The sequence below is a fragment of the Panthera onca genome, chromosome F1 (assembly GCF_046562875.1).
Source record: "Panthera onca isolate mPanOnc1 chromosome F1, mPanOnc1 haplotype 2, whole genome shotgun sequence".
Taxonomy (NCBI): domain Eukaryota; kingdom Metazoa; phylum Chordata; class Mammalia; order Carnivora; family Felidae; genus Panthera; species Panthera onca.
The window spans coordinates 3,029,095-3,044,980 of record NC_138355.1 but is presented as its reverse complement, the minus strand read 5'-3'; the positions used below and the strand labels follow the sequence as shown (position 1 = coordinate 3,044,980).

General features: G+C 37.1%; 2 protein-coding genes across 2 annotated transcripts in view; both read left to right on the top strand.

Moving 5' to 3' along the window:
- The window catches only part of LOC132676859 (uncharacterized), a 349,918-nt gene that overhangs the window by 110,330 nt on the left and 223,702 nt on the right, over positions 1 to 15,886 (top strand). The window lies entirely within an intron of this gene.
- On the top strand, positions 1,532 to 11,665 carry LOC144612744 (ankyrin repeat domain-containing protein 26-like). The gene is made up of 5 exons (XM_078440654.2): positions 1,532 to 1,818; positions 2,350 to 2,567; positions 3,941 to 4,169; positions 9,991 to 10,036; positions 11,427 to 11,665. Exons 2-5 carry the CDS (start codon positions 2,419 to 2,421, stop codon positions 11,444 to 11,446), a joined length of 444 nt encoding a protein of 147 aa, XP_078296780.2. The 5' UTR covers positions 1,532 to 1,818; positions 2,350 to 2,418; the 3' UTR covers positions 11,447 to 11,665.

The following is a 15,886-nucleotide window of genomic DNA, read 5'->3' as shown; positions in this document are numbered from 1 at the left end:
GAAACCCTTGCTGTCAGCCTCTTCACAGGCCATCAGGTTTCCACTAAGAGTCTTGTGGAGGCCCTTTTTCGGTCTCATTCTTATGCTTTTCTACATCTTTCCAGGTTCAGCCTACCTCCTGGTTCAAAGGAAGTTTAGTTTTAGGTTTTTTTGAATAGCAGCACACCATTTTTAGTATCAGTATCTGTGGTAGCAATTTACTGCTGCATAATAAGCCACCTCAAAACCTAGTAGTTCAAAACAGCATTTCTCTTGTTCACCAATCTTTAGTTTAGGGAGAGCAGAGTAGGGCAACTCATTTCTTCTTCATTTGGCATCAGCTGGCATAACTGGAAGCTGGAGACTAGAATCATCTAAAGGCTTGTTCACACACGTGTTTGGCTGTTGAGGCTGGCCTTGGCTAAGACGTTGGCTAGTCTCAGCTGGAGTATCTACATGAAGACTCACTAGGTAGTCTGGTATTCCTCACAACGTGGTGGCTGGGTTCTAAGGGTGAGCTTCCCTAGAGAAAGAAAGATGGAAGCTGTATCACATTTTCTAGGCTGGCCTTAAATATCACAGCAGTTCTGCATATTCTGTTCACTAGAAACCAGTTACTGAAGCCAGCATATATTTAAGGGGAGGGATTTTCACAGAAGTATCAACGAATGTATAAAACCACCACATCCACTCACCTTGTCTTACCAATCATATAGAATGGATGGAAGTCCTTCCCAACTCAGCATCACTGAAACTCCAGCCAGTTTTGTCGTTGTTGTTGTTGTTGTTGTTTAGTATGATCTCTTATTTTCTAGAAAGTAACAAAGGATTACAAGATAACAGTATTGAATTAAATTTTTGTTTTTGCCTCAAAAAAATACGTGGATCATTCAATTAAAGTTTTATACTGGGAGATGTGATTTCTTAACACATCCCAGAGAATCATTTCTCCTGGGAATGCAGTTCAAATTAGCATAAAACATTTGCTGTTCAGAAACAGGCCGTGGCATTAGAATCATTACTTCTAGATTCATGAATTAGAGTCTTATTTTCAGAGTCTTATCTTGAGACGTATTTTTTGACTTGGGCATACATAAGTCAATATGATATTGCTAAAACGTCTTTGAAAGTTATGGAGTGTTAAGATGCGGGAAGGGCTAAGAGACTTTCTCCTAAGAGGGGACTTATTGTATGAAAGAAAGATATGAAAAAATCATAGAAAAAGTATAGAATCAAGTGCAAATGTGTAGTAAAGAGAATGATAGCAAAGATCTATTTCAGTAACACCTGATGTCTTTAACGTGTCTCTTGATTTTCTGAGTTGTTTATGGTTCCACATACTAAGACAGGTAACATTTTATTGCAAATGAGTTTATTTAAAAATTTGAGTGCCTGGCTGGCTCAGTTACTCTTGATCTTGAGATTGTGAGTTCAAGCCTCACACTGGGCGTAGAGATTACTTAAAATCTGAAAAACACATTTTGATAGTAGTTTTGAGTTAGACTCTTTTCACTCCACTTCCAAACTATAGTGTTTTATTCATGCAAGCTGATGTCTTTACAACAGAACTGGAAACTACATCTTCAAAATGTCTACACCTGGATGCAAAAAAATCAAGTTCTTCAACAAGAGTTATTATCAATGAAAGCTTTCGAAGAAGAACGTGAAAAACTAGAGAGCAATAACAAGAAGTTACAGCAAGAAGTAGTAAAATTGAAACACTTTATGGAAATGAATATGGTAGAACGCGGTCAAGTGGAAGAGTATAAACGGGAGATTGAAGAAAGAGCACGACTGGACATAGTAGAAAAATGACACGAAGTCAACCTGTTTTTACAGGTTAATTGATTGATCTGTAATGTGCTGTAATTCATTTCACTGCAAATTACATTTTGGATAGATGTATTGTAGGGGTTTCCTCTACTTGCTTTATGGTAATTTGTAGATTCCTGGAGGCATTTGTTCCTCCCTTTAAACATTTCAGTTTTCATCGTTATTCCTACTAAATCTAGAGGATAAGAAAAAATGATGGTTTAAACAACTAGTCTCACTATTAAGAGGAAAAGAAAAATTATGGTTTAAAAATTGCACTGTACTTGGATTATTAAGTTTATTGTTGACTTCTAAATTTTTGTCATTGATTCTATTATTTGAATTATCAGATTGCGTGAATACTAATACAAGAATGATTGAACTTTAATTTTATAAATCATATTTAATTCAGTTGACATTGATGATAAATATTTTACACTTGAGCTTTTTTTCATTTAAAATTGCTCTCTGAATCATTGACTCCGAACTAAAGGAAACAGGTATAATTAATTATTCAGATTATAGCTATTTTAAAACTATCCTGTTAATTTGCTTTAGGCACAGGCAGCAGCTCGAGAACACTTGGACCAGTTAAGAGAAAATGCTCATGCTTCAGCGAGAAGTTAAATGGAACTTAGAATTAGAGATCTGGAATCTCAGGTCTCTACAATGAAGACTTCTCAAGAAGATTCTACTAAAACAGAGTTGGAAACCTACAGGCAACTCTACCTAGAAGAATTAAAAGTTAGAAAGTCCTTGAGAAATAAGCTGAACAGGTAAGTCAAAAGAGAATCATAGACAAGAAATTTAGCTTATTAATTTGCCTCCACAGCATAATGTCTGTGGAGCCAAGATCATGAGATGAGTAGGAAGTGCAAGCCAACTAGATGGTGTCATTTTGGAAAATGATGTTTCTAAGTGAACTTACCTTTGAAATGTTAGTCCAGGACAGTTTGCATCCCTCCTCTTTTTTTCGCTTTTACAGGACCTCTTCCCCCACCCCCCCGCACCCCCCGCCCTGTATATTTTCCATTGATCGGATCTGCTAGTCTTTAAGTGCATTGTTTGAAGCTTTCTCATTTAGAAGAATATTATTATAAAATCGCTTGTCAGAATTACCCTAAATAGAAATGTCGATGAGTTTCTTTTTGGAAGATTACATCTTTAACCTAAAAGGTCAAGTACTACTACTACTCATCCTGGCAGCTTGGTACATTTATTCTCTCGATTGTGATCTTTGGTATGATTACTAGAGTGGGCCTTGAGACAAACTATCCTTTATGCTTTTTCTACTTTACATAAAGGCATCCAGGTGAAATACAGAAAGACTCACACAGGGCTGAAGGGTAGCATAATTCCCAAAGTGGCTAAAAAGAGCACCATGGTGGGAGGGAGGCATGTGGAAGACGGAAGACAGAAAGGGCAGATTCTGCCTCCAGTGCCTTGGTAACTGTTATAAGCTAATTGCCTCTGTAGCTGTTTTAGTTCTTTCTGATCACACCTCTGCCCTACTATCTCCCCTAGAGATTGTTGGTCTCAATCTCTATTGAGATTGAGTGGGCAGATTCTGCCTCCAGTGCCTTGGTAACTGTTATAAGCTAATTGCCTCTGTAGCTGTTTTAGTTCTTTCTGATCACACCTCTGCCTCTACTATCTCCCCTAGAGATTGTTGGTCTCAATGATTCCTCAGTGTCAGATGCTCAGTTTCTTTGAGATAATAAGTGAAATGTACAAGAGCGGTGAAAGCAAACGCTTGAAAATGTCTTTGAGGAATGTTTTAGTTTTATATCTGTAAACAGGTTTACTAAATATAAGTATGTATATATAATGGCATCCTGAAGGATCCTGTCAGTACAGCCACTCCAGAAGACAGCAAGTATTATTTGTTAAGCCATGTACATCACTGATAACCACTTCTCTCCCTTTCCTGGTCTGAATTGTTAGGAATCCCCCTGGAATCATAAGCATTTCTTTAGAACAATTTTAAAAGTATAATTTTAGATAGTAGGTGTGCTCTGTCACATGTTCAGTGTTAAAACACTGTTCAATGGCAAATGCTATTTACTATTATGGAAACTTAAAAAACGTAAGTCATTTAGGAATGATTTAGGTAAAAAGAAAATGTATTTGTGTTTTTTAATCTTCACAGGGCTAAGGAGAGACTGCCAGAGAGCAATACAAAACTTCTTGAGGAGAGACAGCAGCACCAAACTTTACTCAGGACCCTTAGTGTGAGCCCAGGCCTGGAACCACCTTATTGTGGACATTTTGAAAATAATTTAGTGCTCAATGGAAACCTTACTCCAAGGGGGAACTTAGTGATTCCTACCTTAAACCCACGGCCGTCATATGACTACTGGAAGACTTCCTTGTGGATGGTGAGTTATATTATCTGTTTTAGTTTGGGTTTCAGATATCTGATATAATAGTTGCTTTTAATTTGGTGAAATTCTGAGTTGTTTAAGTAACTAATACATATGAAGTAAAAGTCATAATTATATGTGCTAAGAAAGAACTGAGGTAAATTTTATATATATATTTTAGTCCCTTGATCTCTCATTTCCAAGAGATACTAATTTTTATTTTATTTTAGCGAGAGAATGAGTGAGTGCATGCAGGGGAGGGGCAAAAGGAGAGGGAGAAAGAGAATCCCAAGCAGGTTTCATGCTCAGCACAGAGCCGAATGTGGGGCTCAGTCTCAAAACCATGAGATCATGACCTGAGTCAAAATCAAGATTTGGACACTAAAAACAACTGAGCCACCCAGGTGCACCACAAGAGACACCTAGCATTAACTGTATTCAGTAAATATAACTAGACTGACCCATGTTAAATTTCTTGAAAAGCTTTCACTTAAATTTGATTTTAGAAAGTAAATGTTATTGCCTGCTAACCGCAGGTACACTCAGATGCTTGGACTTATTTTCAGTTGGCAGTGGTTCATAAACATTTGAAAGTTTTGCTATAATCCAGTTTTTGCACCCCTGTGTGTCAGTGAATGATTGTCCTCCAAACACTTAACGACATATGAATGTTTACTATTTAGAAGAATCCATGGGGGTGCCTGGGTGGCTCAGTCAGTTCAGCGTCTAACTCTTGATCTCAGCTCAGGTTTTGATCTCAGGGTCATGAGTTCAAGTCCTGCATTGGGCTCTACACTAAGCATGGAGGCTACTTAAAAAAAAAAAAAAAAAAAAAAGAATCCATGGTAAGTCCTTTTTATGAATGAAATCAACTTGTAACACTAAAAAGGTTAACTTCTCTTTTAAGTTAAAAGATTTGCTGTTTTCTTACACGAGAATACATCTTTAATTGCTTTCTTACTTATGGCACTCTTTTTTCTTTTTCCTTTTTTTTTTTACTTATACCACCTTTGTTTCAACTTTTATAAAATATCTTGCTGAGCGATTGTAGGGCATTTTATAAATAGCTAAATCAAACAAATATTTGAATTTTTAAAATGAAGCTTTTATTTCTTCAAATGAGTTCTTTGCCCGTTTCTCTTTTCTTTTTCTGGAACCCCTTGAATGCAAGTATTATTACACTGGATGTTGTCCCACAGGTCCCTTAACCTAGCCTCATTTTTAAAATTCTCTCTTTTTTTTTTTTTTTTTTTTTTTTTTGGCTTGGATGATTTCTACTACCCTGTCTTGCAAATTGTTGATCTGTTCTTCTGCATCTTCTTATCTGCTGTTGATTCCCTCTGGTGTATTCGTCATTTCTGTTATTGTATCCTTCAGCTCTGATTGGTTCTTTTTTATATTTTCTATCTCTTGGTTGATGTTATCACTGGATCCATTCATTCTTCTCCCAAGTTCACGGAGCATCTTTATGACCGTTACCTTGAACTCTTTATGAGGTACATTACTTATCTCTGTTTCACTTAGTTTTTTTTCTTCTTTTGTCATGTTCTTTCATTTCAAATGTACTCCTCTGTGTCCTCAGTTTGTCTGACTTTCTATGTTTGTTCCTAAAATGGTTCCTTTCAACTTTTTCTCTCTTTCGAGTTGGCGTGGCCTTTGAACAATGTACGTTAGTTATGAAGTCAAGGAAGAAGAGAATGTTTCTGTAAGTGCTGTCTAGTCATTTTTCTCGGTGGAGCTGTGACAGGTGACACTGGGTAGGCGGCAAGTAACCCTGCTCTTCTCGTTCTAAATTCAGAACACAGGAGACAGGGAGATGGAGAGAAACTTAGTAGCTTTATTACTAATACACACTAACAAATTGGAGGATATGATTTAGGTTATGTTAGCCACTTTGGGCTTCCTCCTAAATTGGGCACTTCCCCACACAGTTGTAAATTGAGGAAACAAATGCTTGACCCCCACCCCGGGGGCCGGGTGCTTACCACAGAGCTGAGAGCAGACCCAAATTCATGTTACTGTGGGCAGGCACATCTTTTTCAAAGAGGAGATTCAGAAACACGTAAGCACTGCTTAGCTCCTTCTCCCAAATTCACCCGTTAGGTAATTCTCCCTTCCCGTCGGGAGGGAGGGGTAGAGATAAGTCCACATGTGAGACGTGAAGGTTCACCTATAATTTCCGACTGGATTTAAATTATAAATAAAGTGAATTGTGTCTTTTGTACATACCAACGAATGATGAGAGGTTAGGCAAAAGCATGCTAGATGGGAAAGAGAAATCTGTGTTGGGTTTGAAATTTTGCTATAAATAACCACACCATGGGTTCACTCATTTGTTGATTGATTTTGATAAACCAAATTTTCTTTGGAAGAAATAAGTAATTCTTTCAGGAAGAATTTCCTCAGTTTCAGCTTGCTTGCTTCACCTAAAGATTTTCTCTTTCGAGTTCTCTGTCCTGTGGTTTAAAAAAGTTGTGCTTAAAAATTGACTGCTACAGGGGCGCCTGGGTGGCACAGTCGGTTAAGCGTCCGACTTCAGCCAGGTCACGATCTCGCGGTCCGTGAGTTCGAGCCCCGCGTCAGGCTCTGGGCTAATGGCTCGGAGCCTGGAGCCTGTTTCCGATTCTGTGTCTCCCTCTCTCTCTGCCCCTCCCCCGTTCATGCTCTGTCTCTCTCTGTCCCAAAAATAAATAAAAAATGTTGAAAAAAAAAAATTGACTGCTACTAAAAGGAGTTAACATAATTTCTGTTCCTTTATTTTTATTGATGACTTTAAAATTTGTAATTTAGTTTTAGAGCTACTATTGTGGGCCTCATACCTAAACATTATTGAGCCACATGACAAAGTTTTATGTATTCATTTTCTCTGAGTTATACTTAAAATACACGTATTTTTCCTGACTATGAGGAAGTAACGGGCATAGAACTCTAGGCGTGGTAAGACCACAAGTGTATTCCTGGTCTGCATCTAGTTGGATTCATGACCTCAGGCAAAGTACACTCTCTCTGAGCCCTTTTTGTCTATTACGCAAAATTCGGGACTTTGACTAAATTAGTGACTTTTATACCTTCAAAATAATTTTTTTTCAAAGAATAGAATGAATTTTTTTTTTTTTTTTGCATTAAACTATATTGTGTAAAACAGAGAGAAGTAGAGCTGTCTAACTAAAGGAGAGATGGAGACTACGGCTGTGACTTCCTTGTCCCTCAATCCTGCAGTGCCCCCAACCGAACCTTAGATTTCTATGGGCCATATTTGAATGCTAACAGTTAATGAGAAAATCCTTCTAATTAAAAATCCTTTAAAAATGTTCTTTGAATTAAAATTTGCTGATATATATTTTTTTCTGTGTATAATTTTCTCAGCCTCTTATATTTCTGATCAATGGAAAGGTATACATAAAAGTACACGTGTTCTTATTCATGGACTTGAAAGCTATTTTCGCCATTGAAACACAGTTTTTACCTAGAAATAAACATAAAGGTCACAGAGGTAAATATTTAGGAAAAGAGCTTTTGGGGAAAAGATGCAACATTACCTTGGTAGCTCCTTAAGTCATGTCATATAAAAAACGTGGCTTATATTTTATATCGTATTTATTAATGGTAACACAAAATTGTTTGAATAAAGCCTTCCCCCATCATCTGGTATTAAGTTATTAATTTTTAAGTCTGGTATAGTAATGTTGTCCCATTCATTTTATAAGGCCCGAATATAATGCTATTGTCAAAAAAGTGTTATGTTTCCTCAAAAACTTAAAAATAGATATTCATGAATCCCACTACTGCGTATTTACCCAAAGAAAATGAAAACAGTAATTTGAAAAGTTGTATGCATCCCTATGTTTATGGAAACATTGTTTGTGATAACCAAAATAGGGAAGCAACCTAAGTGTCCATGGAGAGATGAATGGATAAAGACAATGTGTAATATGTATACAATGAAATATAGCTCAGCTATCACAAAGAATGAGATCTTGCCATTTGTGACAACATTGATAGACCTAGAGGGTATTATGCTAGGTGAAATAAATCGGAGAAAGACAAATAAACACTATCTGATTCCACTTACATGTGGAATATAAAAAAACAAAACAAGTGAACAAACAGAATCATAACTACAGAGGACAAATTGGTGGTTGCTAGAGGGGAGGTGCAGTTATAAAGTAAATAAGTCACAGGAATGAAGAATACAGCATACGGAATATCATCAAAAATATTGTATTAATGTTGCATGGTGACAGAGGGTAACTACACGTACGATAGCAAGCATAGCATAGTGTATACAATTGTCCAATCTGAATTTGTATACTGAAAAACTAGTGTAACATTGTATGTCAACTATACTTCAATTAAAAAAAGGTATTAGGGAAAACAGTCTCTGAAAATACTGGGAAACATGTCAGCTAAAACATTTGTCCTCACACCCAAATTTGTAAAGACATTGGAATCCTTATCACCACAGTGTTGACTATGTTCAGTACACTATTTTGGAGCCCGATTGGGGCATTCAGGGAGAGGCTAACTTGTCTAAGGAAGATCTAAATAAGAACATTCTAGACAGGAACAGTTGTAATATACACTTGACCCTTGACCAACATGGTTTTGACCTGTGCGGGTCTACTTTACTTACACATGGATTATTTTTGGATAGTGTACAGTATTGTAAGTGTATTTCCTCTTCCTTCCGTTTTTCTCAATGTCATTTTTTGCCCTAGCTTATTCTACTGGACAAAACACGTATGAATCGACTGTTTATGTTACCGGTAAGGCTTCCGGTCAACAGTAGGCTATTAGTAATTAAGTTTTGGGGGGATGAAAAATTGTATACAGGTTTGTGAATGTACCCCAACCCCTGTGTTATTCAAGGGTCACCTGTAGTCAAGTGTTTCAAAACTTGGTCCTAATTTGGAGAAAGGAAACAAAGTTACAATTGAAAATTTTATACTGTTTTCCTTATCTGTAATTGAGAAAGTTATAAATCAGAAGCTAAGTTTGAAAACTGTTGTAACCCTCTATTTTTCCTTTCTTCAAAGAGATTTTCTGAAATCTTTGTGTGCATATGAAAAGAAATAAGTGTTTTAGTCATAATACAGATAGCAAAATATTTTTACTCAACTTTTTGCCAATAGAATTTCCACATGACAGTATGACAGTCCCACTTTCTTCATTTTATATATATTTAAGAGTCAGTCCTGAAAAACTAATAGCAAAAAGCATTCCTTCAAATTTTGTTTTTCTAAGAGTGAAAAAATGGAAAGCCCATTTTAAGGAACAATTCATTAAGGTAAAAACCTGATTAAACTTTCACAAATGGCAGTTTTTCTAATCATTTCCAAGTAATAATTCAGTATACAATATGAATCTTGTTTAAACTTTTTTGTACCAGTAAGATCAAACATCACCTTTCAGAGATTATACATATTCAATAGATCAATATTAATTGTGCTTTTTATCAGATTCGCTTAAATAGCATTATATATATTATATATATATATATATATATATATATAATATATATATATTATACACATATTATATGTAATATATATGTGTTATATATTACACACACACGTATATATATATATATATATACATATATATACATATATGTATGTGTGTGTGTGTATGTATGTATCTGTTCTCCATTATCTAAAACTAAAATAAAATAGGAATTTATTTTATTCATGTGATTGTCTTCCTATTTAAGCAATCCCTAACTTTGGTTTAATCTCTACAAGTATTATTTCAAGACCACATGTCGTAAGCTATATATAATTCCTACAATGACTTTTGTTTACCTTACACATTCTAAATAATATTTGGCTTATTTCAGACGCAGCAGGAGTTGGAGAAAAGAATAACCAGAGCACTAGAAGAAGGTATGTTGCCAAAATGTATGAAGTTAGATATCATTGATTTCTGGAATAAACTATAAATAGTAAATGGCATCCCTTTCCATTGTTTGGATAATAGATGCTACATTCACATTTTTTTGTACATAGCTAATAAAAAATGTAAAAGCATGAGCATAATGAAGAACACACTTCTTCCTCATTTAGTCCTCATGTGTCATAGCTCTTTTAAAATCTCCCACAAGTCTAGGGGCACCCAGGTGGCTCAGTCGGTTGGGCGACTGATTTCAGCTCAGGTGGGTTCAGGCCCCACAGAGGGCTCTGTGCTGAAAGCTCGGAGCCTGGAGCCTGCTTCAGATTCTGTGTCTCCCTCTCTCTGTGCCCCTGCCCGCTTGTGGTTTGTCTCTCTCTCAAAAATAAACGTTAAAGAAGTTTTTTTCAATCTCCCTAAGTCTATATATCTGTTATTATTTCTGGCGACAATCTTCCTTCACTGGTGCCATCCCTGTGGAACTGTCAACCTGCACAAGTCTCAGAAAAGGTGTGCTTTATCAAATTGTTGTTTCTGCTAGTGATAGAAGACCCAAAAAGCCAAAGTCGTCTTAGTAATGCTTGGTTAAGTAATTAGAGGTCATATAGCTGTCACTTGACAGGTAACGGGTTTCAATCTTCACTCATTGACTTTGTCATTGCTTTTGCCCTTGGGTAAAACTTCAAGTTCCTTAGCATGGAACGAAAACACCCAAATCAGTTTGCTTCTTGCCAGATGATTCAGCCTTGTCTCTCACTATTTGCCCTACTCTGCTGCTTTGCTCTAGCACCTTGTCAAACTAAACTACTCATAATTAATTGCACAAGTGTTCTTCCTCACTTCTAGCCCTTTGTATGTGCTTCTTCCATCTAAGTAGCATACTTTTTCCTTATCCTTCAGGTATCAGCTGACATATCACCTTCACCAAAGAGCAGACAATATTGACACAAAACTGGGATGTCCCTTCCGTATGTTCCAGTAGTGCTGTGTTTCATACCTGTCACTTACATCTGTATACTTGGCTCTGTTTGGAAATGCCTGTTTGATTTTTCGGTTTATAGTTTATGATTGTTCAGGGTGGACTGTGTCCTCATCTTGTACTTTCATCTTGTAATGAAAAAAACAGAAACTCTGACATTTATCTACAATAGCAATTAATTCAGTGTGCAACCCTGAGCAAAATATATTTAATACTAATCTTGGGTTTCATATTGCAGTTGTACGTAGGTATTTTTCATTTTTCTTAACACTCATAAAGGCCCCAACTTTTTTTTTCTATTTCCTTTCCTTTCCTTTCCTTTCCTTTCCTTTCCTTTTTTCTTTTTTAATCACTTGTAGTGAAAAGTATTTTGGAGAAAGAAGATAATTCTTTCTTTTCCTTTTCAGCTGCTACCAAATTTGAATGAGGATCCTGTAGAAATCCTTTAGTATCTACTGATGATTCAATTCTAAATCAAGATCCAGTATGGAAAGCGTCACGAGAATATGTACAGATTTTGAACAAAAATTATACAATTTGAAAAATAAATAGAAAAAATTTACTGGATGCTTACAAAACATTTTCATTGCTTCCCAATTGAACACACTATACGGCAAAATCTTGATTAAAGGAAAAAGTTTTTGTATCATATGTGTGTAATGAAAATCTTTATAATATTTTAAACTATGTTTCTTGGCATCTCATTAACTTTTAAGCACATTTTGTACGTGGAAACTACCACTAGAGGGTTTTACATACATCAGACTGCTCCACTACCAGCGGTTTGAACAGCACCCAAACAACCAAGTTGTCATTAATACTTCAGTAGTGTTCATGGATGGCTTTTTGTATTTCCCAATTTTTATGACTATATGTGGGCCTAAAGATTTAGACATTATGTTGATATATTCCTGCTATGGCTATTGCCAATGTTTGTACATATTACAATTTTTTTTATACTACCATAAAACCTATCTATAATTTTAATTGTAAACACTGATTTGTAGCTCTTTCCACATGGAGAAATAAGATTTGCCTAAGGCTTTTCAACTTTTCTATTTATTTATTTATTCATTTATTTATTTTTGATTTGCTTTTTGGAAACAAAGTTAGAGACAAGAAAAATTAGAGAAAACAAAACAAAAAAAACTCCCCCCCCCCCCCCGCCCCAGAGCCATTTGCAAGTAAACTGCTAATGGGATGCCTGATTCCTGTAGCATTTAAATCCTACAAGTCAGTACATTCCACATAACTACCATACAACCTTCACAATCAGAACATTAACTCTAATACACTCGACTCTTAAACAACGGGGTTAAGGGCTCTGACCACGCCCCCCACAGTCAAAAAGCCATGAACAACTTTTGACCCCCAAAGACTTAACCACTACTACTACCAGTAATCTTTTGTATATTATACGTATCATACTATATTCTTAAAGTAAGCTACAGAAAATAATACCATGAAGAAAATTATAAAAGAAATTACATTTCCAGTACTGAAAAAAAAAAAAATCTGTGTGTAGTCAGTGCACCCATTAAAACTCTTTTGTTCAAGGGTTCAGTATAATTCTATCATTTATTCCTCATAATTCTTTTTAAGTTTGGTCACTTATCTGTAGTATACGTTATACCAAGGAAGGTCCTGTTTAGAGCCGTGTATTGAATTGTGTGTCTTAGTCTCTTTCACTCCAGAACAGTTCCTTTGTCTTTCCTCGACTTTCATGACTTTTAACCTTTTGACGAGTAAATTCCAGTAATGTGGAATGTCTTTCAATGTGGATTTTTCTTAGGCTTCCTTATGGTAAAATTCAGACCATACATGTTTAGCAAGAGTATCACTACAACCTACTCTTTGCATCCTATCATGTGACCTACAATTTTGATTTGTCCCCATACTGGTGATGTTAATGCTGGCCACCGGAGGTAGTATCTGCCAGGTTTCTCGCCTGGAATGTTAACTTTCCACTTTCCAATTATTTAGTATTTTATGGGGAAGTACTTTGAGACATGTAAATATCTCCTTTCTCAGACACCCTGTGCCAGGCCACCTCTTCTGCAGATGACTTGCCCCCCTGCAGGTTCTGAAAACCCCCACTGGGCTATTCTTCCCCTGTGCAGATGCCTCCCTACCCTGTTCAGGCTGTGATACTTCATTATTCTATACCATTCACTTTTCAGGGATGCTCTCACTTGAGCTCCAACACTGTGCAGGGTGACTGTCCTACACATAATGCCTTCCCCATTCTAACACCTCACTCTGGACCCCCACAACTCCATGCCTCTGTTTCTAGGACTGGGAACTAAAATGTTGGGGATGAGAAAGAAGAAAGGAAGAAGGGCTCCACAGGTCTTTTATAATCAACTTGGCAAGCTCTCCAAAGCCGGTTCTCATTGGAATTGCATCGAATCGGCCAACAGTTTGTAAGGAAAGACATTTCTTATACTGATTTTTCCAAACAACTAGTCTTTTAATTATCTAAGATTATTCCCCACAATATATTGTTTCTTACTCGAGTGTTTTATCTGCAGATTCTTTTGGATTTGGTACATGCAGTGACATATAATCTATAAATAGTGGCATTTTTCTTTCCAATTCCTAGAGCTTTCATTTTTTTTTCTTTCCTACTACAAGAATGACGTTGAGTAAATGTGAGGATAGTGAGTGTTCATGTCTTCTTGAAATTGCAACATGTAAAAGTAGTTTTCTATAACTATGTAGATAGTGGGGTTTTTAAAAGTGTGCGTCTTTTATTAGTCTCTTAGTTTGCTCTTGCCGTTTACAACAGATCACCATCCACACAGTGTCTTAAAGCCACACGCATTTATCTCACATTTTTATGGGCCAGAAGCTAAGCAATGGCTTAGCTGGGTCCTTTGTTCAGGTTCTCACAAGGCTGTACTCAAGGTGTCTGCTAGACTGCGCTTCCCCATTTGGGTGCTTCAACGGGGAAGAATCTGCTTCCAAGCCCATTGAGTTTGTTTATAAGAGAATTTCCTTGTGACCGTATGACTGGACTCATTTCCACAGCTCTTTGCTAGTTGGAGGCTAGTTGGAGGCTTAGGTCCTAAGCGTTCCCAGACACTTGTCTTAGTCTTTTTGGGCTGCTCTAACAAAATACCATAGGCTTATGGAAAAAAAAAAAAAAAAAAGTTTTATTTTTCACAGTTCTGGAGGCTGGGAAGTCCAAAATGAAGGCACTGGCAGATTCAGTGTACAGCGACGGCCTGCTTCCTGGTTCATGGACGCTGGTCTTCCTGCTTGGCACAGGGCCAAGGGAGCTCTCACAGCCCTCCTTTATAAGGGCACTAATCCCATTCATGAGGGCTCCACCTTCGTGACTTCATTTCCCAAATCCCCCACTTCTAAATACTATCACGTTGAACATTAAGAGTTAACACATGAATTTGGGTGAGGGGGGACACAAATATTCAGCCTAGAGCAAGGCTGTTCCTTGTTCTTGGCCACGTAGACTTCCTCAATACGGCCGCTTAGTTTAGGAGGCCAGCAAGGAGAATGTCACTTCAGCGAAGGCTCAGTCCTCCTTGAAGGGTGTTCACGTGATTAGATCAGGGTTGCCTAGCATAATCCTCCTTTTGATTAACTCTGAATTAACTGAATTAATTATGTCTGCAATTTTCCTTTACATGTGCCATATTCTAATAGCTAGAGTCAAGTCACAGATCTTAAGCGAAAAGATTTATAAAGAAAAGGTGACAACACTAAAGGGCAGATACTATGGGGTCACTTAGGGTCTTTCTGCTACAAGTATATTAAGGAAGTTCTCTTATAATACTAGTTTTCTAAGTTCTGTCATGAATGAATATTGAATGTCAAAAGATGTTTATTTCACATCTATTGAGATAATTTTTTTAACTGTTTATTTTTGAGAGAGACCAAGCAAGCCAGCAGGGGAGGGGCAGAGAGAGAGGGAGACAGGATCTGAAGCAAGCTCTGCGCTGACAGTGGCGAGCCCAATGTGAACCCCACGTGGGGCTTAAACTCACATACTGTGAGATCATGACCTGAGCCTAAGTTGGATGCTTAACCGACTGAGCTACCCAGGTACCCTGAGATAAGTTTTTAAAATATTTGTGAATGGGGGGAGGGGCCAAGATGGCGGAACAGCATGGAAGTTTTGTGTGTGTCTCCCATCCATGAAATACAGCCAGGCCAACACAAAACCATCCTACACACCTAGAACACTGATTGGAGGACTAACACAACAATCTGCACAACCCGAACCACAGAATTCAGCAGGAATTTACCCCAAAAGAAAGAGCATGAAGAAACCACAGCCAGGGATTTAACCAACACAGATACAAGCAAGATGTCTGAACCAGAATTTAGAATCACGATAATAAGAATATTAGCTGGGGTCGAAAATAGATTAGAATCCCTTTCTGCAGAGATAAAAGAAGTAAAAAATAGCCAGAATGAAATTGAAAATAATATAACTGAGCTGCAATCTGGATGGATGCAGTGGCAGCAAGGATGGACAAGGCAGAACAGAGAATCCATGATATACAGGACAAACTTATAGAGAATAACGAAGCAGAAAAAAAAAAAAAAAGAGGGAGATGAAGGCAAAAGAGCATGATGTAAGCATTAGAGAAACCAGTGACTCATTAAAAAGGAACAACATCAGAATCATAGGGGTCCCAGAAGCGGAAGAGAGAGAAATAGGGTTATTAAGGTTATGTGAGCAAATGATAGCGGAAAACATTTACAAAACCTGGGGAAAGACACAGGCATCAGAATCCAGGAAGCACAGAGGACCCCCATTAGATTCAACAAAAACCGACCAACAAGGCATATCATAATCAAATTCACAAAATACTCAGGCAAGGAGAGAATCATGAAAGCA